At 54.3% G+C, this 24,489-nt stretch overlaps 1 protein-coding gene across 3 annotated transcripts in view; it reads right to left on the bottom strand.

Annotated features, from left to right (window-relative positions):
* ST3GAL4 (ST3 beta-galactoside alpha-2,3-sialyltransferase 4) overlaps positions 1 to 19,619 on the bottom strand; it is a 40,116-nt gene extending 20,497 nt beyond the window's left edge. Inside the window, exon 1 of one of the 3 annotated variants that reach the window (XM_005226817.3) lies at positions 19,496 to 19,619. Coding sequence is in view for 1 of the 3 variants with exons in the window: in XM_024986995.2 (XP_024842763.2) it covers positions 18,352 to 18,378 (27 nt within the window). In the remaining 2 variants the exon portion in view is untranslated. 3 annotated transcript variants of the gene reach the window in all.
* Between the last annotated feature and the right edge of the window lie 4,870 nt (positions 19,620 to 24,489).

The raw sequence follows: 24,489 nt of genomic DNA, 5'->3' as shown, positions 1-24,489 counted from the left end.
ACTACCAAAAACAGTAAACAATCACCTTAAAAATTACTCCCATTGAAAGTGTGTGAAAGTATGAAAGTGTTAGTTGCTCAGTCGTGTCCAACTCTTCGAGACCCCCATGGACTAAAGCCCACCAGGTTCCGCTGTTCATGGAATTTCCCAGACAAGAATACTGTAGTGGGTTGCCATTTCCTCCTCCAAGGGATCTTCCCAACCCAGGGATGGTCCCTGGATCGCCTTCATTGTAGGCAGATTCTTTACCTGCTGAGCCACCAGAGAAGCTTCATTTACACTGATGTGGCCAACCAGCAGCCCACACTTCCCCTCGTGGGCGGCCCAGGGGCAAAAGCCTCGGCCTGACCTTCTGAGAGCCGTCATTTTAGAAAGCGATCATATTTTTTAAAAAAATTATTTACATTGATCTCACACTGAAAGTCTTTTGTCTATACTGGGTTAAAACAGTAAAATTAACTTCACCTTATTTTTACTTTTTAACATGTGGCTAAATTAACTTTTTTTTTTTAATTTAAAATTACCTATGTGACTTGCTTTAGTGGTTCCCATTGCATTTCTATTGGACGGCACCGGACCAGTCTCCCAGGCCCCACTAGAAGCATCAGAAGCGTGTATGAAGGTGAATCCGCTTCTGGAGGGCTACACCACGGCTGGGAGGCCAAGGGCTCCTTTACAATGATTCTTGGTCACAGTGAGCACCATCCTCAGGTCTCAAGTGCATCAGAGTCACAAAGACCCTCCTCTCCTCTGTCTACATCCCCTCCGCAGAGGCACGGTTCAAAGTGTCAGTACCACCTGGCCCAGCGGCCCAGCCTCCACTCTGCCCACACCTAACCTCCGCCTGACCCTGGCATCCCACCCGGGACTGGCTCTCAGCCCCTCCCTGCATGGCCCTCTTGAGCAAGCAAGATGAAGGGAGGTTTCCTGGCCACAGGGTGTCCCCAGGCTTGGAGCCCTCCTGGCACCCCACAGGGTGTGCTGGCATCAGCTCACAGTGGTCCAGGCACTTTGGAGCTGGTAGTGCTTGAAGTGAGTCAAAGGTAACAACAGCCAGTCCTGCAGAAACAACACCTTCTTGGTATAAAGGTGTGTTTGTAAGCATAGCATCAACCACTTGGCAAAAAAGCATGGCCCTGGCTGGCTCTTCCCAGGTGTCCAGAGGACTGCTGTGATGGCTGACGAACAGGTCAGGCAGAATTGCCTCCCCAGGACCTTGTCGCCTGCTCTGGCCAAAAGCTGTGACTGGGGACTGGCCTCCAGTACTGAACCCTCCCTTGTTCACTTACCAGACTATGACTTTGGGGAAACCCCCTAAGAATCCCTAAGCCTCAGTCTCCCAATCTGCAAAATGGAGGTGAGAGTCCCTACCAGTTTGGTTGTGGTGGTGAACAAGAGAAGTTAGCTAAAGCACACAGAGAAAAGTGGTAGTCGCTCAGTCGTGTCCGACTCTTTGTGACCCCATGAGCTGTAGCCCTCCAGGCTCCTCTGTCCATGGGACTTCCCAGGCAAGAATACTCGAGAGGGTTGCCATTCCCTTCTCCAGGGGATCTTCTCCACCCAGGGACCGAACTTGGGTCTCTGGCTTTGCAGGCAGATTTTTTACTACTTGATCCTCCAGGGACCCAGAAAACACCCAGAAAGAGTGACAGTACTCCTGCCTCGTGTGCTAAGTGGAATCCAAAGGCCACAACTCTGTGGCATGTGGGTAGATCAGAACATCACTGAAAAAACACTGTTTTTCAGTCTGTTTTCTGACCGAAAGCACAGCATTAAGGGCTGAACCTTACATGGTGCAGAACTGGATGCCAACTAAACTGAGGAAGTCCCGGGTGAATCCCCAAGGCCTCACCAGACCTCCTAAACACACGCTCTCCTCCCCAAAGATAAGAATCTTAGCTCACAAGCCCCCATCTGCACCCCAGTCCCATCTGAGGATGGAGGTGGAGGCGAGGTCAGAGTCAACAGTTTCACATCTGGGGCCTTGTCGGGGTTGATTACAATATAAACGGTGAGGGGGCTGGCATCATTGGTGGGACCCGAGCCCAGGCTGCTGTCCCAGCCAGCCCTCGAGGGTCCTGGTATTCAAGCTTCCTCCCGGCGTAGGGTCCCGGGCTTCCCCATCACTCCCAGTCTGTTCCGCACCGCTGCCCTGTTTTATCTCCTCTTGTAAGGTACACCACACCATCTCCCGTACTCAGGAGATCTGGCGACCGACCCATGAAAGCAGCGACTTCTTAGGGCCCACAGTATCTCCAGCACCAAATGTAACACCTGATGCGTGGTGAGTAAGTAACGAATATTGAAATGAACAGATGTCTAAATGAATGAGCAAATTAGCAGAACAAGTATGAACGGAAAGTTTCGTCAAGTTAAAACATTCCAGACCCTTCCTTTGCAATGACCTGGGCAAATTAGGCGCCAGGGGCTTGTTAGAGGCTCAGTTCTGGACCTTGCAGAGCCAGCCAGCGCCATGCTTTTTTGCCAAGTGGATGATGCTATGCTAACAAACACACCTTTATACCAAGAAGGTATTGTTTCTGCAGGACTGGCTATTGTTACCTTTGACTCACTCCAGCTCCAAGGTGCCTGGACCACACTGTAAGCTGATGCCAGCACACCCTGTGGGGTGCCAGGAGGGCTCCAAGCCTGGAGACACCCTGTGACCAGGAAATCTCCCTGCATCTTACTTGCTCAAGAGGGCCAGCCTGGGCTAACACCCCAGCCAGCAAGCCCCAGACCTCCAAGTATCCTTGGCCTCCTGGAAGTAGAGGAAAGGGGTCTGGACACAGACTTGGGGTTCAACCCAGGTGGTCACGGGGCTGGGTGTCCCTCGACAAGGTTCAACATGTCCTGGGCCTCACTTCCCATCTGTGAAATGAGAGCAGTAAGAATATGTTCTCAGAGGCGTGGGAGACTCAAAACATTGCCCAGGATTAAGAGCCTGCAGCCTCCATACCGGCCGGGTCCAGAGGAAGCACGTGGGCCCTGGAAGCTGAAGGTGACTCCTGGTCTGGGCCACTCCCCACCTGCCCTCTGTCCCCCAGCACGTGGCAGTCCCTCTCTATTCAAGGTCTGCCCCAGTCCAGCATGGAGAAGAGACCACAGCGCCATCTGCAACCACAGCCATAACTGCACTCACCTCTCCTCCCAGCTGCTGGGGCCACTGCCACACTGCATGGGACACACAGCTGCCCAGGGAAAGGGTACTGCCACCCAGACTCTGCATGAACTAAATGTGGATCCCATGTCCTAGCCAGGCTCAGGGTGTGCTGCTGGGATGGGGAGAACATGGGATGGAGAAGAGGGATGAGACTTCATTGGAGAAGCCACTCTCCGTTTTTGGGTATATCACCTCCTAGAGAAGGTGCCCAGATCCCTGATCAGACCCCTCTCCTGAGCAGTACCCCATTTGCAGAACATATCCTCACAAAATCTGCCCAGCCACAGGCAGAAGCGGTGGTACAGTGGTAAAGAGTTTCGGCCTTGGACAAGTCAGAGACGGCACATCATCAACAAATACCTGGATATAGCAGTAATCCTTCCAATCAATCAGAAAAAGACCAAGAAACCAAAGAGAATAAAGCAAAGGACAGGAAAAGGCAATTCACAGCTTAAACCCACACACTTCATAAACGTGAAAAGATGTCCAACCTCACGAAGTGACCAGGGAACGCAGATTAAAACCAAACATGACTTCTTGGACATTGCTGGCAGGAGTTAACTGAAACAAGGCTTAGAACAGTAATTCATCATGTCTATTAATAGTAAGGCTGAAGGTGTGCATACTCTCCAATCTGGTAATTCCACTTCCCTGTATGGTCCACGGTAACTCACCTTTGTGTGTGTACACACACCAGGGACGTTTATTGCAGCACTGTGGCAACAGCAAAGGAACAGAAATGCCTTACATGTCCACAAATTGAGGGGCAGCTGAACAAACTCTGCATCATCACACGACTCAATACTATACAGTGACTTAAATTGAAAAAAATTCCTCATATGGATCTATTAGGATAAACCCGATGCTTAAGCTTTTGTACTGTCAAAGGATACAAGTATCAGATCAGATCAGATCAGTCGCTCAGTCGTGTCCGACTCTTTGCGACCCCATGAATCTCAGCAGGTCAGGCCTCCCTGTCCATCACCAACTCCCGGAGTTCACTGAGTCTCACATCCATTGAGTCAGTGATGCCATCCAGCCATCTCATCCTCTGTCGTCCCCTTCTCCTCCTGCCCCCAATCCCTCCCAGCATCAGAGTCTTTTCCAATGAGTCAACTCTTCGCATGAAGTGGCCAAAGTACTGGAGTTTCAGCTTTAGCATCATTCCTTCCAAGGTATATGATCTCATTAACTTTAAAAACACATAAAACAAGACTATACAGAGGGTATGTGAGCTATAAGAATTAAAAAAAAAAAAACATGAAGATTGACATGTACACACTGCTACATTTAAAATGGATAACCAACAAGGACCTCAGTACAGCGCACTGGGAACTCTGCTCAATGTTATGTGGCAGCCTGGATGGGAGGGGAGTTTGGGGGAGAGTGGATCCAGGTATATATATGGCTGAGTCTCTTGGCTGTTGTCACACCATTGTTAATTGGCTATGCTCCAATATAAAATTAAAAGTTAAAAAAAAAATGGAGGAATCGCCCAATTCTTGGTGACTATTACATTTACCAAGAGATCAAATAGACTGGGATGGATTATAGAGTCAGGGCTCTGTTGTATTCTTCTAAATACTTTATTTCTTTTAAAACATCAGACATAATATGCAAAAACATTAACATCTGCAAATCTGGCTGTCATATGGAATTCTGTTTTCCTTTCTATTTTGAAATATTTTTATATTGAAGACACCTAGTTACAGATTTTAAGTCAAAAATTCAGAAGCTATAAAAGCAAAGGGAAATTCAACAACATAAAGATTTAAGGAGCAGAAGGGAAGGAAGAATGGGGAGAGAGAGGGAGAATGAACAGTTAAAAGACAAATGACAAGCTAGGAAAAGTACCCCTCTAACAGATGCGTATCCGACCAAAGAATTCCCTTTAGCCTATAATCTGCTCATGCAAGTCAATAAGGAAACAAGTCAACAAATCAAACAGAGAAATGGGCAAAGGACATGAATGAGCAGCTTACAATACAGAATGTAATGGCACAGAGGAAAGGCTTGTTCTTCACTGATCTTAATAGCAAAGCTCCAGAGGCCTGCCAGAGCTGGAGGAGGTGGGGAACAGACCCTTTCTAAGATCAGGGGTGAATCACGGTGACCTTTTGGGAAGTGACCTGGCAATATCTGTTGAAATCCCCTTAGCCTGGGAATTCCATCGTTACTTCTACAGAAAAGTCTCCTGTGTTTGCATGAAGATTTCCATCATGATCTTTACACACAGCACCATTTGCGACAGTGAAAGATGTAAATGACTTGAAAATCTACCGAAAATCCACAAGGACCTGTTTAGAAGCACCACCACACAAATAACGCACGAAACACTATGCAGCTGTGAAAAAGCGGATGCACATGTCAGCACAATGCCACCAAAAGAGCGCCCGAGCACACGATGAAACTTCAAAAAAGCAGGTGGAGAGCAGTGTTCCGTGTATCTCCAATGCCCTTCTACCAAATGACCTACATGCTGACGTGGCTATGTCTCTACAGGAATCGAATATACAAAGAATGCAAAAGAAACTAAGAGGGCAGGGGCTGAGAATGGGAGAAAGACCTTCTTTATGTTTAAGACCTTTTACACTTAATTTTTTTTTTTTTTAATGGGTGCGTGGGATACACTTTCAACTCAAGTTCTGCTAAAAGGAAAACAGAAGAAGAAGGAAAAAAAAAAATAAGGGATGTAAATTCTGGAGTACTTACATACCCAGACCTGAATTCCAGATCAACCACTTACTGGCTGCACAAGTACTAGACAAGTCACCTCTCTGGATCCCAAGTTTGTGTCCAATGGAGATTAAAAACGAGGTCCTTCCTCCTGGGGTGGCTGGATAGGCTAGGTAAGAGGAGCTCCAAGGTGGTTATCATAGAAAAGTAGAAGCTGCTGGTCTCAGACTCCAGAACACACTTTGTCTTTCCCTCTCAGGGGTCCAGCAGACACGAGCCCTTCTTGTCTCTCTTTGCGTCCCACTTTGCAGACAGGGAACGACAGGGGCAGCCGGGCACAGCCCTGCACGCTGGGTGTAGGGCCCGGCCTGGGTGGGGAGTGGGGGCTGAATCCCAGCCCTCCCTCAGCTTGTCAAACCATCACCTGGGTACAGAGCTATGTCCAGTTGCAGGGGTCATTCATCCTGCTTTCCATAACATCTCTGTATGGGCTAGGAGCTACCTCAATTATAGCAGGAAATTAATTAAACACTCCTCTGTAATCCCTGCCAAGTTACAAAGAGCAAAATGCAAAGATCTAAAATATACACTGAAGTGTAGGGGGGTGGGGTAGGGGTTGTCCTGGGAAAGTTGGCATCGTCAGCTCATTCGTATTTATATTTCTGTGTCATTTCCTCTGAACTCACAGATACCCTTTTATTTTTTACCAGCAGATGTGGTTTCTAGGGAAAGAGTTCTGCCACCTTTGCCCACTGGTACCCACTTCCTGAACCTCAGGCTGCTGGGCGATGTTCTAAGTGGAGGTCACCCTGGGGACGAATCGTGTGCAGGGCCAAGAGTCCCAAGGGGACACCTCCCTGTCCCCTGCTTTCCTCAGAAGGGCGAGTCAGCAGGAACAGCCCTGAACCAAGGCAGGTTGGGGGTGTGAGGCCTCTGGGGACACGGGCAGGCCAAGGAGCACAGAAGAACCACGAGCTGCTGAGCACTGCAGGCCTGCTGCACTCGGGGTGCTGACTTGGGCACCGAACTACAGCAGGGAACCAGGTAATAGGCCTGGGCTCCTGCAGCGACACGTCCTGGGGAAGACACCCTAGGACCACACAGATAAATAAGAAACGGCGATGGTGAAACCCAAGGGTGAGGCCAATAGAACAGGGGAGTGGAGCAGAGAGAGACCAGCGTACTTTAGGATGGAAAGTCAGTAGGTCCTTGGCTTAGACCTCAGACAGTGGAAAGGAGGGGGTGGAAGGAGGGTTGCACTGAGGGGAGCGAGTTTCCAGCAAAAGAGAAGAGCAAAAGACCCTGAGGCTTGTCAAGTAACAGAAACAGGTCCCGGGTGACCGGAGATGGGGAGGAACGGCCGGTGGTGGTGCCAGGGAGGCCTGCTGATGGGGTAGTCCAGGATGTCACAGGCCACCCCGGAGCCTGGACGTTACTCACTGTCCTTGAGAAGTCACCAGAGGGTATTAATAAAGGCATAACCCTCTGGACTCAGTTTTAAAAAGATCCCTGGGGCTGTCCAGCAGCTCTTGTGTGTCATCTTATTTAATTTTTAAAGCACTCTATATGGTGGGGCTTCCCAGGTGGCGCAGTGGTAAAGAATCCCGATTTACAGATGAGGAAACTGAGGCACAGAGAGACACATGAAGGGTTCCTGAGGTCTCCAGAAATAGACTTCAAGCAGTCTGAACTGCTCACTTTCTGGCACCCATGAATTGGGGTGAGCTGTCTCGGGTCGCTCTGGACAAGCTCCTACATCTCCTGGGCCTCAGATTTCCCATCTGTAAAATGGGAGCAGCAAGAACAAGTTCTGGGAGGTTTGGGAGCCTCAAAACGCAGCCCAGGATTGAAAGCCCACAGCCTCAGTACCGGCCTGGCCCCGAGCAAGCACTTGGGCCCTGGAAGCTGAAGGACGGTCTTGGTCTGGGCTTCCCCTGACGGATGGCAGTCCCTCTCCACTCAAGGTCTGCCCCCAGCCCGGCACGGGGAGGGGTCCACAGCTTCCGCCTGCCACCACAACCACACACACACTCACCTCTCCTCCTGGCCGCTGGGTCCACTGTACACACTGCATGGAACACACACAGCTGCCCCAGGGTGCGGGGGATCGGCAGACTGCCACCTACACTCTGCCTGCCCTCACTACACGGGGATCCCACGTAGGAGCCAGCTGGAGGTCTCAGAGGAGAAGCTGCCTTCCCTCTGCGGGTACAGCCCCTCCTGGAGAAGATATCAGGCTCCAACGGGGTGTGGCCACAGCCCCCGAGCCAGCACCACAGAGTGACACCCCTTTTACGAGCCACACCTCCGCCCCCCAGCTCCAGGGGCAGCGCCCTCTCCACTTGAGCCTCAGCTCAGTCCAGTGTGGTGTCCCCCTCTCCAGGGCTGGAACTCCCAAAGTCCCCCAGCAGGGCAAAGGTCAGTCCACATCTGAATTCCTAGTAGGAGCCCAACGGGGTCAGAGCCGCAGAGGGCAAGAGCAGAGGGCTGTGCATGCTGACCAGGTGGCAGGTACACAACCCCCAGGGTAGGATGCCTAGAAGAGAAATGAAACCGTGGAGAAGGAAAACATGACCTCTGTTTCCTGCATCAGCCTGTCCCCTGGGAGTAAAGATCAGGTGAGAGAGACCCTTTTGAAGTCCTTTTTACATTAGTAAGGCTTTTCCACGAATTAGTTGTATATTCAACTCTCCTTGAAGTAAAGGTTACCCATGAGTGAAGGGACGGGCGACTAGACTTCTAGGTGTTGCTGGGGAATGTGTAGACCGCCCCCCGCCACCCCAGCCTCAGCAGTGATCCCTCTGGGGTAGGGCCGGAGCAGAGAAGGTGGAACTGCTGGGAGGAGGGTCAGCCCATTAAATATGACCCAGGGTCTCCTTGGCCAGGGGCTCCTGCAGGAGAACCCAGAGCCCCATCCCCACCCCAGAGCCAGGAGGCACCAGGAAGACACTCTGAGCTCTTTTTCAAGCTCTGGTCCACTCACACCCTGTGTGTCGAAACCTACAAACACATCGCTGAGCACAAACACATGAATCCCTGTTCAAACACAAGAGCACGCCCCAAAATAAATTCTGGGAATACACAGGAACTGACTCCTACACACATACTCTTCCTCCTCCTCCTCCCTGCCCACCCTACTCCCAGCCCCAACATACAGCTTCTGGGGCCAGCTGGGCCCCCTCTGCCAGGGCACTGTCTTCCCCCATCCCTTGAGGAGGGAACTGCCCACCGGCTTCTTTAACTTCAGCTCCAGCTCCACCGGAGTTTGTTTGTCAGGCTGCAGGTCCCTTGGGCCATCAGCCAAGGAGCCTGAGCTTCGGGAGGAGCCAGGAGTGGCTGAACCAGCCCTCTGGGGAGCTCTGCATCTCCAAAAGTTGAGTAAAGGGAAACCCAGGGCTCCTGGCTTGGGGTGGGCAAGCCCAGCTCCGTGGCCAGGAGCCCCAGACCCCTGTTGGGCTTAGAGGTACCTGGGAAGGTGAGTCGTGGGGGAGACAAGCTGCAGGAAAGCAAGGGAGGAGGATACACAGTCTTGTGTCCTCAGGGGTGGGGGAGTGTCCTGGGGCAGCTGGTGGCCAAGGTCAGGCAGGGGGCCGAGGCCCCTGCCCCGGAGGAGGATGCCCCCGCCAGCCCCTCGTGCTCACTCACCACCCTCCTGGCCTGTCCCAGCCTCTCTGCACCTGCAGCTAATCTTCATCCGCCCGCACACAAATTCAGGACACTCCCCTACCCACCTCCTGCCCCATTCGAGCCCTTGTGGGCTCAAGCCCTAAGGCACGAGCAATTCCACGCTCAACCTGGCACCCAGTCCTGGGGGTGGAGGAGGGCAAGACTTGGGCAGTCAGGGCCTGGGGACTGAGGATTCCAGAGTCTCGGGCTTGCTCGGCCGGTTTGTGCCTCGCCCACACCGCCTCTCCCCAGAGCTGCTGGCCCAGGGTCCCACGGGACGCCCCTGGGCGGGCACCCTAAATCTAATGGAGGCTGGTGCCCAGGGTCAAGCCACAAGCCAGACCGCTGGGTGCTCTCGAGCCCAGGAAAACTCCGGGCTCTGCCAGCAGCTCCTCCCCTCTGCCCTTTTAAGAGTCATCCTTGTACTCAGGCTGGAAGGGTGGCCTGTGCACGAGCAACCCCTCGGGGCCAGCTCACACCCGAGGCTCCTTCCAAGGAAGCTGGGGCCATAAGGCGACTTGGAGCAACCGAGGCACGGAGGAATCGCCGACCCCGAGAAGGCCCAGGAGGCCAGCCTCTGCGGGGCCCTGGCCCTGTCTCCAAGTGGGAGGCCCCATCCAGCCTCTTCCGAGAGCCCTCATTCTGCCTAGGAGCTGTCAGGATCAGGGTCCCGGGACACACCCAAGCCTGGCCAGCCCACCTGGCCTTCCCAGCCTGTCAGTCCAGCTGTTCTAGAAAGGGAACATTTTCCTCTTACTCTATTTGGATAGCTGCAGGGACAGCCACAGGGAGCAGAGAGGGTCTGATTATTGATGGAGGCAGGGTGCAGGGCCACCAGCCTCTGAAGGGGCTGAGGGCCTGGACCTGGGAGGCCTGGGCCCCCCTCCCCGACAGGGTCAGAGCCCCTCAGCACCACCACAGAGAGAGTAGCCGGAGGGGGCTCCCCAGGCCCAGGTCCTGGGAGACGGACTCCCATCTTTAGGGAAAGTGATCAGCAACCAGGTCGGGTGAGGACACCTCTCAGGCCCAGGCCCCATCCCACCCCCGTGCTCCACTCCCCTCCTCTGCAGGTCCCAGGCTGACAGCTGGGGGCTTCAGCAAGGAAGACAAGGCATCCACAGGACAAAGGCAGAGGACCTGGAAACTGATCTTCTTCCCACCCTGGGAGGCAAGAAGTGGAACCATGGGGTTGAGCTAAGCGCCTCCCCTCCCTCCACGCTCCTATCTACCTCCTCGACAGCCGGTCTCTCACGCTCGCCTCCCCTCTCCTCCCAGTCCTTGTCCCCTTTCCAGCCGCCCCATCCTGGTGTCTCCTTGTCCCCAACTCCTCCTGCCTGCCTCCCCCGCCCCGGTTATGTAAGGGGCCCGGGAACACACAGAGGGAGCTTTGTTGTCAAACCAAATCCATACGGAGCCGGGAACGGCCAGCGCAGCTGTTCCCCATTCCCTCCGCCTTGGCAGGGGTGAGACACCGGGCAGGAAGCCCCCGCACGCCTCCCTTTTGGAGGGTAGGGGGCGAATGCTGGCCCCAGGGCCCCCAGGCAGCTGAAAGGGTGGCCGGGGATCAGTCACCATTGCGTGGGACCACAGCAGGGGACCAGTTGGCCCTCAAGACAGAGCAGAGCCTGGGTACAAAGCCAGGGGCCCAAAGCCCAGAGAGGAGAGCTCAGGGCTGGGACAGGGCTGCACCGTGAAGGCCTAAGGGGGCGCCCAGACCGATACCACTGCACGCTATTCTCGTCCGCCCATGGATGCGGGCCTGCGTTCTGTCGGGCACACAACCCATGGACACACTCATCTGTGCTCACCTGAAAGGCATCTGAGCAGAACTCTCCTCTCTGCTCTGACCAGCCTCTGCCACCCCAGGTACCTCTGGGGAAAAGCCTTTGTGCTCTGGAGAGAAGAGGGTGGGGGGCAGAGGTCAGAGGCCAGAGAAGCTCCACCAGCCAGCATTTCTTGGCAGACCCTGTAGGTCCAGGATGAGAGCCTGCCTTCCCGCCCAGGAAGATGTCCAAGGAGGCAGGTGAGGGCCCAGGAAGCTAAGCTAAGATGAGAGCATCGGCACCTGGGGGCGGCAGGCCCTAGCACTTCACCAAATGCAACTGTGGACGAGCCATCTCAGTCAAACGCTGGGGCTGCCAAGGAGGAGGCCCTCCGGAGTCTCCACGGCCTGCAGGGCGCCCACCCGGCCCACTTGAAGTCCAGCTGCCACATTAAGCAGAACGGTGTGGGTGCCAAGACCTGCGGTGGGGCGGGGGCAGAGGGGCAAGGGAAAGAAGGGAAGGCAGATACAAAGGAAGAGGGGTGGTTGGAGAAGAAGGGGAAAGAAATCAGAAGGAGGAGGGAAGGAAGGCGGTGGCAGTGTGGGGGGCTCAGAAAAAGGAGAGAAACAGGAAAAGGACCAAAGACGGGACTAAAGGAAAAGAGGACACAGCAACCCACTCCAATATTCATGTCCTGGAAAATCCCATGGACAGAAGAGCCTGGCAGGCTACCATCCATGGGGTCGCCAAGAGCGGGACACGACTTAGCATAAAGGAGAAGTGAGAGAAGAGCCCACCCAGCCTGAGAGGATGCCCCCTGGCAGCCCTCCCACACCCTCTGAGCCAGACAGGTGGTCCACGATCAGCAGGACAGGGTGGGGGCATTTCCAGAGAACTGGTCCCAGCCCAGCCAGCGCCACCATCAGCCATGCCCCAGGGGTTTCAGCCTCAACAATCCTACATCTTTGGAACCTAGAAGATAAACCAGGACCTCAGAGAAAGGAGAGATGGGGGCAGGGGGTGCACAGGAGAGGTAACTCCTGCCTGGGGCAAGAGTCCCTCTGTGACCTGGAACAGTGAGTTCCTTTTCTGAGTCTCAGCTCCCACCTTTGCAAAAAGGAGTTACTGACAGGCTACTGTGTGCCAGCCTGGTGCCGGGGATGCAACGGGAAGTCAGGCGGTTGAAGGTCCTGCCCTAGAGTCAAACATCAGCCTAGACCTCTGAGGCCTCCCCAGCTCACGTCTATCATCTGCGCTCCGTGAGTCAGTCTAACATAAGCCTGGACCTCTGAGGCCTCCCCAGCTCACGTCTATCATCTGCGCTCCGTAAGTCAGTCTAACATCAGCCTGGACCTCTGAGGCCTCCCCAGCTCACGTCTATCATCTGTGCTGCGTGACCAATCCCGTGCACTGCACTGTGAGCCCTGTTATCAGATGTGCTCGTGGAGAATCAGAGCTCCAGACATGCCAAAGATCACACAGCCGGAGGCAGACAGACAAGACAAAGAGCACCTGCCTGGCTTTCTGGCCCCCAAAGAGGTGCTCTTCAGTCTCTGGGCCCCACCCTGAATCACAGAAAGTGCACCTGCCAGCATTTACAGAGCCGGACCCCAGGCCCTGGGATGTTATCGGATACGCGCTCTCGAAGTAAAGGTCACCAATGAGGAAAGGGATGGGCTGTCAGACTTCTAGGTGTTGCTGGGGAATGTGTAGACCGCCCTCTGCCATCCCAGTCTCAGCAGTGATCCCTCTCCGGTAGGACCAGTGAAGAGCAGGTGGAACTGCTGGGAGGGGGGCTAATGCTCAGCCCATCACATATGACCCAGAGTCTCCCTGGCCAGGGGCTCCTGAAGCCTCTATGGGGAAACAAGGAGGCAGATCTGAGACTCCACAGCCCCATCCCCACCCCAGAGCCAGGAGGCACCCAGAAGATACTCTGAGTTCTTTCTCGGGTGAGCTCTGCTCTGCTCTGGTCCACTCTGTGTCAAAACCTACAAACACATCTCTGAGCTCAAACACGTGAATCCCTGTCCAAACACACCCCGGAATAAATGCTGGGAATACACAGGAACTGACTCCAACACACACATAGGCACTCGACCTTCCTTCCAGACACAGAAGACAGAGCCCACCTGCCCAGATTCTTGGTCCCCAAAGAAAGTGCTCTTCAGTCTCTGGGCCCCACCCTGAATCACAGAAAGCACACCAGCCAGCATTTATAGAGCCAGACCTCGAGTTAGGACGCGAGGGGTGTGCAGGGCCATCAGGGAAGCCTCAGGATGGGCTCACGTTGGATGCTGAAGGAGGCTGCCATCTAGGCAGGGGGCTGCCACTGGCACCCAAGTCACTGTCAGGGGCCAGCGGAAGCAGAGGCCAGAGCTGAGGGCATGGACACGTGGCCGGGAGGTAAGGACAGTCCTGCTGGAACCCAATGTGGGTTTTCGAATAAAAAGAGTTTTAAGTTAAGACACCCTCTGTCCCACTTTCAAATGCAATTTTATATGGGACTCCAATATGTAGAAGGAATAAGTGGAGTTGTTTGGGTTGAAGCAAAAATGGGGGTGAACCCCCTCCCAAGCCCTTACTCCTGACATGAGACCCTAGAGGGTTCCATTCCAGGGGCGCTTTTCTTGGACCCAAATAAAGTGTCAGGCAGGAAGGGAGGTTAGGACCAGTCTGTGCAAGGACCTGAAGGCAGGGCTGAGAAGGGGGATGGGAGCAAGAAGGTGACCAGCTGGCCCTGGTGTGGGGGCACAGAGGGGAGGCCCCCCTGAGGGGCAGCTTCCTGCTCATCCCAGGTCTTGCCTCTCCTGCTTGCCTCTCCCAGATCTGAATAGGCTGTTGGGCCAGGTCCTCAACGGCCTGTCAAAGGCGAAACTCTTCTCCCTTCACCCCAAGAAAGTGTGTGCGCGCACAGTCGAATCTGACACTTTGCGACCCTACAGACTGCAGCCAGCCAGGTTCCTCTGCCCATGGGATTGTCCAGGCAAGAAGACTGGAGTGGGCGGCCATTTCCTCCTCAGGGGATCTCCCCGACCCAGGGATGGAACTCATGTCTCCTGCATATCCTGCATGGGCAGGTGGATTCTTTACCACTGGCTCCACCTGGGAAGCCCTCACCCTAAGAAAAGGGGGAAACGGAGCAGGGACATGGTGAAGACAAGGTCATATCCAATCTATATTCTCCATCCACTCATCAAACAAATATTTCCCAAGCATTTATTATGTTAGACACCACGCCAGGCAAGAATAACACGGCAAAGAACACGACAGGTTTCTGGAACTTACACGAAACCACTCAAGAGTCAGGGAGGAAAACGCCTTGAAAGTTTTCAAACCCATTCACACCACAAACACGCCCCTCCCATGCCTGTATCGCCTGGGGACCATCCCTGTCAGGGTCACGGTTGAACATTATCAGTGACACGGCCCGTTCCCCACCCACCCCCAGGCAGAGTCTTCTTCCTGGAATCTCCAGATGGCCACACTGAAGACCTTGTTCCCTCCCCTCCCTAGGCAAGGGAGCCCACAGAGCGCTGGAAGCATTGTTAAATGTGCCAGTTTTATTTTTCATCACGACAAAGGACGAAGCTTCATCTCTAGTTTTGCTGGCTCTGAGTCACTTGCTCAGAACCCAAGGAAACGAGCCGGCTCCATTCTCACCTGCCCAGAGCTCCCAGGTCTCTGGGTCCCTGCCATTGCCCATCTGCCACTGTTCCCTTCCTGTAACCTTTGAGCAATGGGTCCCCGGGGCACAGCCCCGCCACCCCCACTTCTCTCCTGCTAACCCTGCCAACCAGGCCTCCCTCTGCCTGATCGGAGCAACCTCTAAGAAGCAAAAAGGATGTGGATCTTTGAAGATCCTCTCTGGTCTTGAGCCAGCCCAGGATGGGGTCCAGGAGCACCCTGGAACAAAGGCGCCACGGCCCTGCAGGAATCTGGGGGTGTCAGGAGCAGCTGCCAAGGCAGGTCCCCGAGCTCAGACCCCAGAGGACCCCTCCCCATCCCCACATGTCGCCGCTGTTGCCGGATGAGGCCTTGTGGGCAGCAGCGAGGGAGCCGCATTTCCAAGGAATAGGAGCGGGCGGGCAGGCCAGATGGAAGCAATTACCGGCGGGAAAGCAGGAGAGGTGGGTGCTGGCAGGGGCTGGGAGGGGCTGCAGGAGCAGGGAGGGAGGAAGGGGAACCCGGCCCTGCCCAGGTGAGAGAGGCAAGGGTTCGGAAGCCCAGGACCAGCTGGGTCAGATGTGGGGTTCAGGGCCGTACAGAGTTCTGGACTGCGAATCAGGAGGGCCGTGTCCCCCTTGGTCACCAACACCCTGTAGCCTTGAGCAAACCCTTTTGCGTCTCCGAGATGCATCTTCTTCACAGATCTCAGGGAAAGGTAAGACAAGCTTGGGGAACAGTAAAGAACTGGGTTGAAAAGCACAAGATTTTGGACGCAGGCAGAGTCCCAGCTCAGCTGCTTAGGAGCTGTGTGACCTTGGCCAAGTGGTCTATTCTTCCCACGCCTCCCTGTCTTCATTTACAAATGGGCTTCATGAAAGGGTCACACGAAGCGATGTAAATAAGTGAACAGCACAGTTTTGGTTTTTTTTTAGAGGTTTACTGGGCCAGGCTTTTAATAAGCGCTTGATAGGTAAATTGTAACCACTTTTGGTATTCGCTAAGTCCCTTTTTACTAGAAGGCCAGGTATTTGTGAAGGCTGCCCTGGCGGAGGACACAGGGCAGACCATGGACGCAGGAGCATCACCGAAGGCCCTGGAGCCCGCACCCTGGTGGAGGGTTTGGACCCACGGCAGAAACAACAGTGAGCCAACCCAACACTCTGCAAACAGCTTCCTGTCCTCTTTCTAGCAACCATGCTCCCCACCCTCCACAGGAGAGCAAGATCCCAGAGTCCCCAACCCACTCAGGCTTAGGAGGGAAGCGGCACCAGGCCTTGCCCACCCTCGAGGTCTAAGTGGACACCGCCTCCAACCCCCCGCAGCAGCACCCTCCTCCCTGCTGGGCTTGGGGCAGAAGCCAGGGCTTCAAATTCTAGAACAATCACATTGTGTCTCTGCAGGGTGGCTTTGCAGGGGGTAGAAGTGGCAGAAATAGGGCAATCATCTGGCTGCAGGGCTACTGGTCCCAGGCAAGGGGCCAAGACTGAAAGAAAACCTGCAGCTCAGGATGGCCTTCCTCATCTGAAGAGCAATCAACACGGGGCAGCCCCTGGCAGAGTTTCCCCCTCTGTGGGCCTCAGGGGCACCAGTCAGAGGCCCGTCGCACCTGCCTGGGGCCCAGGCATCACTACAGCTGCTCCCACTTGTAGCAAACATTTGACCACTTCCTCCGTCTGTAGAATAAAGGACGTCTCACACACACACATACACACACACACACACACACACACACACGGATTGTGGTACAGGTCAGGAGTGAACTGGAGTCCAGGCGTGGCCAGCAGCCCCTCCTGGCACACTCAGAACAAGCGTGCACAAGTGCTGAGCACCTCCAGGAAAGGGTGACCAACGAGAGAGGGGAATTAATGACTACAGGCATCCAAATCTGCCCGCCCTAGGCACTTCCTCAAGGAAACCAAAAGGACAAGAGTGGAGAAGGACCTGAGATGGAGAGGTATGAGAAGCTAGCTAGTTCCTGCAGAAGAATGCGTACCCCCAGGCAGCTGAGGAGTCAGGGGGGTGGGGGAGGGTCAGGCCCTGTACATTTTCTCGGTGTCCCCTTACCTGACTGCCCTGCTCCCTAGCACCCACGGTCCAAACCCCGGAGCCTGGGAACTCAGCTGGGTTCTGGTGGCTCTCACAAGCTGTAGGTCTGGTTCTCAGTCTCTGGGACCCTCTGAGACACTGATCTGAAGGATCCCTTTCAGGAGACTGGAGGTGCCCACCCCATCTTCATGGGCTGGGATCATGGTGTATCACTGCAAGGAGGAGGACCCCTTCTCCATGACAGAGAGGCCAAACTGTTGAGCCGCTCTGAGTGGAGGAGTCCACCCAGACAATGCACCCACATAGGGCCTGGGTGGGCACACAGTGCAAGGTAGATGCCGGGCCAGTGTGGGTAAACCACCGATAATCACAGGGCCCAGGAAGGGAGGTCTGGCCCCAGCTGTAGAAAAGCGAGGAAGAAAGTGTTAAGTGTCAGTCACTCAGTCGTGCCCAACTCTTTGAGACCGCATGGACTGTAGCCTGCCAAGCTCCTCTGTCCGTGGAATTCTCCAGGCAAGGATACTGGAGTGGGTTGTCATTTCCTCCTCCAGGAGATCTTCCGAACACAAGGATGGAACTCAGGTCTCCTGTATTGCAGAGTCTTGACTGTCTCCTCTCTTGCAGGCAGAGCCACCAGGGAAGCCCTCCCTTTCTAGGATTTGGTACAGTTCTAAGAGGAGCAGATTCTCAGTTCTAAACCAGAAAACTGGATCCTAGGAATCTAAAAGGGCTGGAAGGGTGGAGGGGCCAAAGAAGTCTGTTTCTGAGGAGTGGGAGTGAGTCACTGCTTTGGGAAGGGAAGTGGGTGAAGGACGAAAGGGAAATCAGCTCAGAAGGCTTGGCCTCGGCCTGGGCCTCCACTCACGGGCAAGGGACGCTATGGCACCAAGCAGCAGCCCACTGCCAAGCCACGGACGCTGCTCAGCCCCCAGGTCTAACACGAGACCCCAGGCTACTTTCTAACTCCTACCATCCACCCTCCCCTCTGAACCCCTGATGACCTGGGCTCTGGGGGGACGGTCCAGGCTCCTGGCTCTCCTTCAGGTGCTGGGAGGGAGGCCCAGGGCCCAGGGGACAGCCTTAGATCTCCTGCCCAGCACACAGATGCTGAGGGATGGGGCACAAAGAAGCTCGAAGTGGAGACTCAAACCAAGCCGGGTACAGGCCAGAGGGACCTGAGCCATGTCAACTCAGGCAGGGGGTATTTGCCGATTAGCTCCCAGCAAAGAGAAGAAGCCCCAGAAGTTCATTTCTAGGCCCGAAGCCTCTGGCACCTCGCAGGCAACCTCTCTAGACTTATGGGCAGCCTTTGGAGAGTCTTGTTGGAGAGTGTGGGAGAAATGCTGCTAAGAGCAAATACTCACATACCTGTGCCTCTGTGCAGGTAACTTCCATGGCACTCAGCACCTTAACGATTCCTCCCTGCCACTCCCCCTAAAAGATGCCAGGGCGGTGGTCTAGACAGGGCGGGCAGCAGACCACAGCTCAGGAGAGAGTGGCTTTGCTTTGTGCCTCTGTGCCACCTTAGCCGTGCCAGGCCCGTTCCCTAGGTTCCGCAGAGAATAAGTCTGCCTAAACTTGGCTTCCACACTGTGCCTCCACCCCCCACCCCACCCCAGGGGATGGATAGCACAGGCTGCCCTGAGAAGCGAGAGGGTGTGCCAGCCTGTGGGTGGTCAGGAGGTCAGATGGGCACAACTGAGCCCCCCGACACTGTCTGCAGCCCCAGCCCTCTGGCGGGAGCCCTCTACCCTGGCTCAGGACCCAGTCTGGGAGACAGGGGAGCAACAGCAGTAGATGAGGCCTCAGATGGCCCAGGCAGAGCCTCCCCCAAGACTGGCAATGGAGGTCCCAGCCAGCAGAGGCCCCAGGGGGCACCCAGCACTGACAACTGAGCCCAGAGACTCTACCCGGGACTGAACTCCACCCCAACCCCATCCCTCCCCACTGCCCACCAACCCAGGCAGGTCCCAGACACAGTATCCTAGGCCCAAAGACCCCCAGGAATGTGGACTGGTGTCGGGCACAGACAGCCTGCAGCTAGCGACCCCCACACTTGGGCTCTGCTTGGCGACCTTGGGTCTCCTGCACACAGGCGGCCCCAGCAGAGCCTGTCAATTCCAGCCAAGCCAGCCTGCCGACCTCCTGGACCTGGTGGGGCAGTTGTGGGGAGCAACCGCGGCTCAGAGGATGCCCAAAGCGGAGGCGGGGGGCCTCTTCCGCCTTGGCGCAAGGCTGGGGGCTAGAAACTTTCCAGAGAGGACCGTCCCGTTCGCTCACTCCCAGGGAGCAAAGACATTTGGCTTTCCGTGGAAAATCCCATCCAGGGCAAGGAATCCCTGGGCCGTGGCCGCCCCTCCGGGACCCCGACCCGGAACCGCGCGGCGCCCACGTGCCCGGCCCGACCACCTCCCCTATCGCGGCGCCGGGCGGAGAACCGGGCGGCCGGGACCCGGAGGTGCGCCCAGCCCTCGCTGGCGGGCCCCATGGGGACCGGCCACCGCGTACTCACCCTCGCGGGTGGCGCGGGGCGGGGCAGGACGGCTCCGCGCGCAGCTCAGATCCGCTAGGCGCACGGGCTGGAGGCGCGGCGGCTCCGCTCGGCCCGGTCCCTGTCCCAGGCGCGGGGCCGGCCTGGGAGCGGGCAAGTCCGCCTGCTGGGAGGCGGGGGCCCGGGCCCCGGCGTGGGGCGGGGAAGGGGGCCGGACACGCTTGCGCACACTGCCGGGGAGCCGAGCGGGGAGCAGGCAGACAGGAGAAAGGGCGGGGTGGAGGAGGAGAAAGGGCTGGGGTGATCCCGCTTACGGGCGGGGCCGGTGGCCGCCGACTCGGGATGGTGAGCCGGCAGAGCCGGCCCCCGGCGGGCCCCAGGGCGAGAGAAGCGGAGGAACAGACCGATCGGGCGAGCGCGAAGGGGTGTGGGGTAGGGGTGGTGTTGTGGGGGAGGTGTGGTGTTGTAGGGGCGGGTAGGAAGAGACTGGTGGGGTGAGGGCGCAGAGTTCAGGCGGGCGCAGCCTGTGAGTAGCACCAGGATGGATGTGGGCAGCGCAGCCCATGCACACCCTCCTGGAAACAATGAGCCCTACAAAGCGTTCTCCGCTCTCCCACGTGTGGAACCGTCTTTCTCCCTCTCGGGAAAGTGAGGCACACCTCTCCCACGCACAGTGGCCAGGTGCCCTGGTCGGAGACCTGCACCCTCCCTTTGCAGGAGTCTGGCTCTGCCACCCCCAAACTTCTCCCTGTGCACCTCCTTTGCACACCCCTTCTTGGCTTTGAGAAAGCGTCTCAGTTTCTGTTCCTTACTGAAGGCGCCAGGCATCCTGCCCCCAGCGGAAAAACCCACCAGGCCCTTAGCCTAGTGCCTGGGCCCCCCCAACCCACCCCCAATCAAGCCAGGAAACTACTTAGGCTGAAGAACCGTCCAGAAGTCACCCACAGGACAATCCCTAGACCCCGAGACACTCTCTCAGAGGTGAAGAGCCCTTAGTGTGAAGAGCTGGGGGAGGAGGGCAGAGTGGGGAGGGGGTAGCAGAGCTCCAAAGAACATGTAAGACCCCACCCCCCAAGAAAGCTTAACCAGATAGTGGCAGAGAGAAGACTCACGTGGATGCCCACTCAAGGATAAGTTAGGATAGAAGCTAGTACAGACGAACCTATTTGCAAAGCAGAAATAGAGACACAGAGGTAGAGAATAAATGTACGGACCCCAAGGGGGGAAAAGGGTGTGGGGCCAACTGGGAGACTGGGGTTGACGTGTACACACCATCAATGGTAGTGGTGGTTTAGTTGCTAAGTAGTGTCTGACCCTCGAGACCTCATGGACTGTAGCCTGCCAGGCTCCTCTGTCCATGAGATTCCTGACCCAGGGATGGAATTCATATCTTCTGCATTGCAGGTGGATTCTTTACCCCTGAACACCCACGGGAGCCTATAATGACACATACTCACCCCAGTATCATACAGAGTAGCCTGCAATGCAGGGGGTTCTTTATCAATAGTGGAGGGAAGCCCTACACTATTGATACTATGTATATAAAATAGATCACTAGTAAGAACCCACCTTATAGTTCAGGGAACTCTACTCAGTGTCCTGGGGGTACAGGTATACATAGAGCTGATTCTCTTTGCTATACAGCAGAAACCAACACATTGTAAAGCAACTATATACTCCAATGATTTTTTTTTTAAACCAACAGATTTCATTTAATACTGATGTTAATACAAAATGTAATCAGATGCAAATGCCACGTTACCGTGTTCTTAAAGTCGTTAAAAAGGGGAAAAAATGTTGTAGGGTTTTATTTTCACCTTTCTTTTCCTAGCTGTCTTTTGTGTTCACGCTCAGTCACTTCAGCCATGTCTGACTCTTTGTGACCCCATGGACTATAGCACACCAGGCTCCTCTGTCCATAGGATTCTCCAGGTAAGAATACTGGAATGGGTTGCCATGCCCTCTCCTCCAGGGGATTTTCCGGACCCTGGGATCAAACCCACATCTTTTATGGCTCCTGTGTTGGCAGGCAGGTTCTTTACCACTAGGACCACCTGGGAAGCCTAGCTGTCTTTTAGGTAGAGATTTTTGGTTTGTTTACTTCTTATGTGTTAAAGAATTTGATTAGTCTTATGTACTTATAAATTCATTTTATCTTTTTCTTGCAGTTAAACTGCATAAGACCTAAAATAATCTGTTTCTATTTTTTTGTTATCTTTTTTATTAAATTTATTTCTTTTTAATTGAAGGGTAATTGCTTTACAGTATTGTGTTGGTTTTTGCCAATCAACATTTGAATTGGCCATAGGTATACCTAAAAAGAAAAACAGAGTAAGTTAGCACAGGATATAACTAAGTATAAGGCATGGGTAATTGACGAGGGGGGTTCACAGAAATGCCAGCTCTAAGTTGGCTTCAGCCGAATCTGGAGGGTTCATGGTCTGAGAAGAGGTACCTGAGGAAACACTCTGGCCTGCGTGAGCACAGCAAAGGAGGCAAGGTGAAGACAAGGGGCCTTGAGCGCGTCTACAGATGGCTGTTCATCCTAAATCACACCGTGCATGGTGGAGGTCTTTCCTGCATCTCACCAGTGTCCAAGTATAATTAATGCTTGGTGTTGTCAATTAAGCATTCACACAAATACTTATCTGGTATCAGCTCCAGCTCTGGCAGAGTGACTCAAGTCCCTGCCGGGGGGCAAGGCTGAAGGGAGAGAGACCAGCCTCCCTGGTGCCGGGGTGGAGGTCAGAGGGGAGACACTGACCCAAAGAGAGTAAAGCAATTGTCCGAAGAGACTAGAATCGCAGAGCTGAACTGTGAATCAACCTAGCTTTGCAACTTTGCAAACTCTTTAATGAACTCGATCTAAACACAGCTGGCAGTTCTTGTTCTGAACCACGTAAACTTCACCCTGTGGGAAAAATCAAACTGAAGGGCCAGCTTTGCTCTTGGAGACCTGATTTCCAACTCTGCCTTGGTCACTAAATAGGTTTAATTTTCTTGTTAGGAAAAAAAAAAAATGGAAGTAACTGTAAATTATTCAAAGGGCTATTGTTGTGAAATTAGGCAACGGATATAAATTTGCTCCAGCAGTATAAGGTGCTGTTAAAAGTGTGTGCTCTTATCATACACGTGGCACCCCCTCCTCTAACCAATAAACTGTATTCAGCTCTCCTCCCTTCTCCTTTCCCCAGCTTATCCTAGGCCTGGTTACTGAGTGCCCAGAAGCTAATTGTCTAGACTCCTCCCCTCAGGCCGCAGTGTGCTCACTCACGGTCTTTTTCCTCTAGTTCTTCAACACAGCCAGATGCTTAGCTGGCTGCCTAGAACCATATCATCTGCGGGCCAGGAGGAAAGTGATTCTGGTACTTTTCACCTGAAGCCCCTCCCAGCCCACTTGCCCATCAGCAGGGCACTGGGAGTTGCTTACCAAGAGGCAGTATGGTGGGGTGACCCAGCTTCGGCTCCTAAAACTGTTCCTTTTGGGGCCAGCTGTGCCAAGGATGAGTCAAGACACCCTGAGGATCAGTGGTCTGGCTCCTGCCCCCGTTCCTAGCCATATTGCCTCCTTTCCCACCTCCAGAGCACCCCCTTTACCTCTCTGGTTCTGTCTCTGCTGTGGAGGAAGTTGGCGGACACAGCTCTGCTGGGGCGCTCAGGGGGCCTCTCTCTCTCTCTCTAGGGAGCAGAGGGAGGAGACAGAGGAGCAAGGGTTGTGGGAGGGGCAGGTGCATCTGGAGCTGGGAGGCCAGGGTGTGGGCCAGGGTGTGAGCCCTTAACACATGCGCCTCCCCAGGCCTCTGGCTCCTGTCCCTTGCATTTGCCACGTTAGCATCCTGCCCACCGGAAGGAGGGAACAGCGAGATGCCGTTTGAAGAAGAAATAAACCCAATCCGCATCTCAGACGCTTTTAAAAATAGCAACTTGGGGAATGGTGTTTCAGCTCCTATTTTTATCAGATTTATACGGCTGGACGCTCGAGCTGTGCAGTTCCCAGGGATCTCAATAGCACCGGACATCACTATTGTAGTCTTAGAAACCTGCTGTAAGGCCAAGGCTAAAATGCATTCCAGGAACCTGTCGGCTGGATGAGATCCTGAGAAGTCATTGCATGCAGCCCTCATCTCTTTTAGGGCCACAATCAATGAACCACAGAGAGTTTATGGCTCGCTTTTTGCCTTCAAGTCTCGGTTGCCATGACTTCAGTGCCCAGTCTAGGATGTCATGGCCTTCTAATCCGGAAGTCCTTTTTAATATCTAACCCAAATATATAGGCTGGGTCCTTTAGGCCCTTCTGGCAGTGGGAAAATGGCAGCTAACATTTATGAGTTCTTACCATGTCCACAGAATCCTCTTGTTGAATCCTCACGAAGCCCCTCGGGGTAAGCACGGCTTTCACTAACTCATGGCTGACGAGCAGTTACCTAACTTGCCCAAGATTACATGTGGATACGGTGCAGGTTCTGTGCAGGGGTTACCAGACCATGCTGGCACTGAAAAGAATGTACAACAGGATAATACATTTCTCCATAGTTTTGCCTTTCATTTCTTCCTGGTCCTGAAGGAAAAACTGGTCAGGGTGCTATTGGACGTGCTGGAAGCCACGTTTTAGGTTCTGGCCATGCTGAGCCATGCTTTCCCTGAGTGTTGTGTCTTAGCTCATGGTGGTCGTTTGGCTCTCATTTTAGCCTGGAAGTCTGGCTTCTCCTGGCGTAAGCTCTCACGGCCCCCTGTGCTTTTCTCAAAGTATTCAGGTTTGTGGAATTACTTTGTAATTATGTCTATCATTGTTGTTGTTACAAGCAGATTCAAAGGATTAGATCTGATAGAGGGTCTGAAGAACTATGGATGAAGGTTCGTGACATCGTACAGGAGACAGGGAGCAAGATCACCCCCAAGAAAAAGAAATACAAAAAGGCAAAATGGTTGTCTGAGGAGGCCTTACAAATAGCTAAGAAAAGAAGAGAAGCAAAAGGCAACGGAAAAAAGGAAAGATATACCCATTTGAATGCAGA

The sequence above is a fragment of the Bos taurus genome, chromosome 29 (genome assembly GCF_002263795.3).
Source record: "Bos taurus isolate L1 Dominette 01449 registration number 42190680 breed Hereford chromosome 29, ARS-UCD2.0, whole genome shotgun sequence".
In the NCBI taxonomy this organism is placed as follows: domain Eukaryota; kingdom Metazoa; phylum Chordata; class Mammalia; order Artiodactyla; family Bovidae; genus Bos; species Bos taurus.
This window is presented reverse-complemented; position numbering and strand designations above follow the sequence as displayed.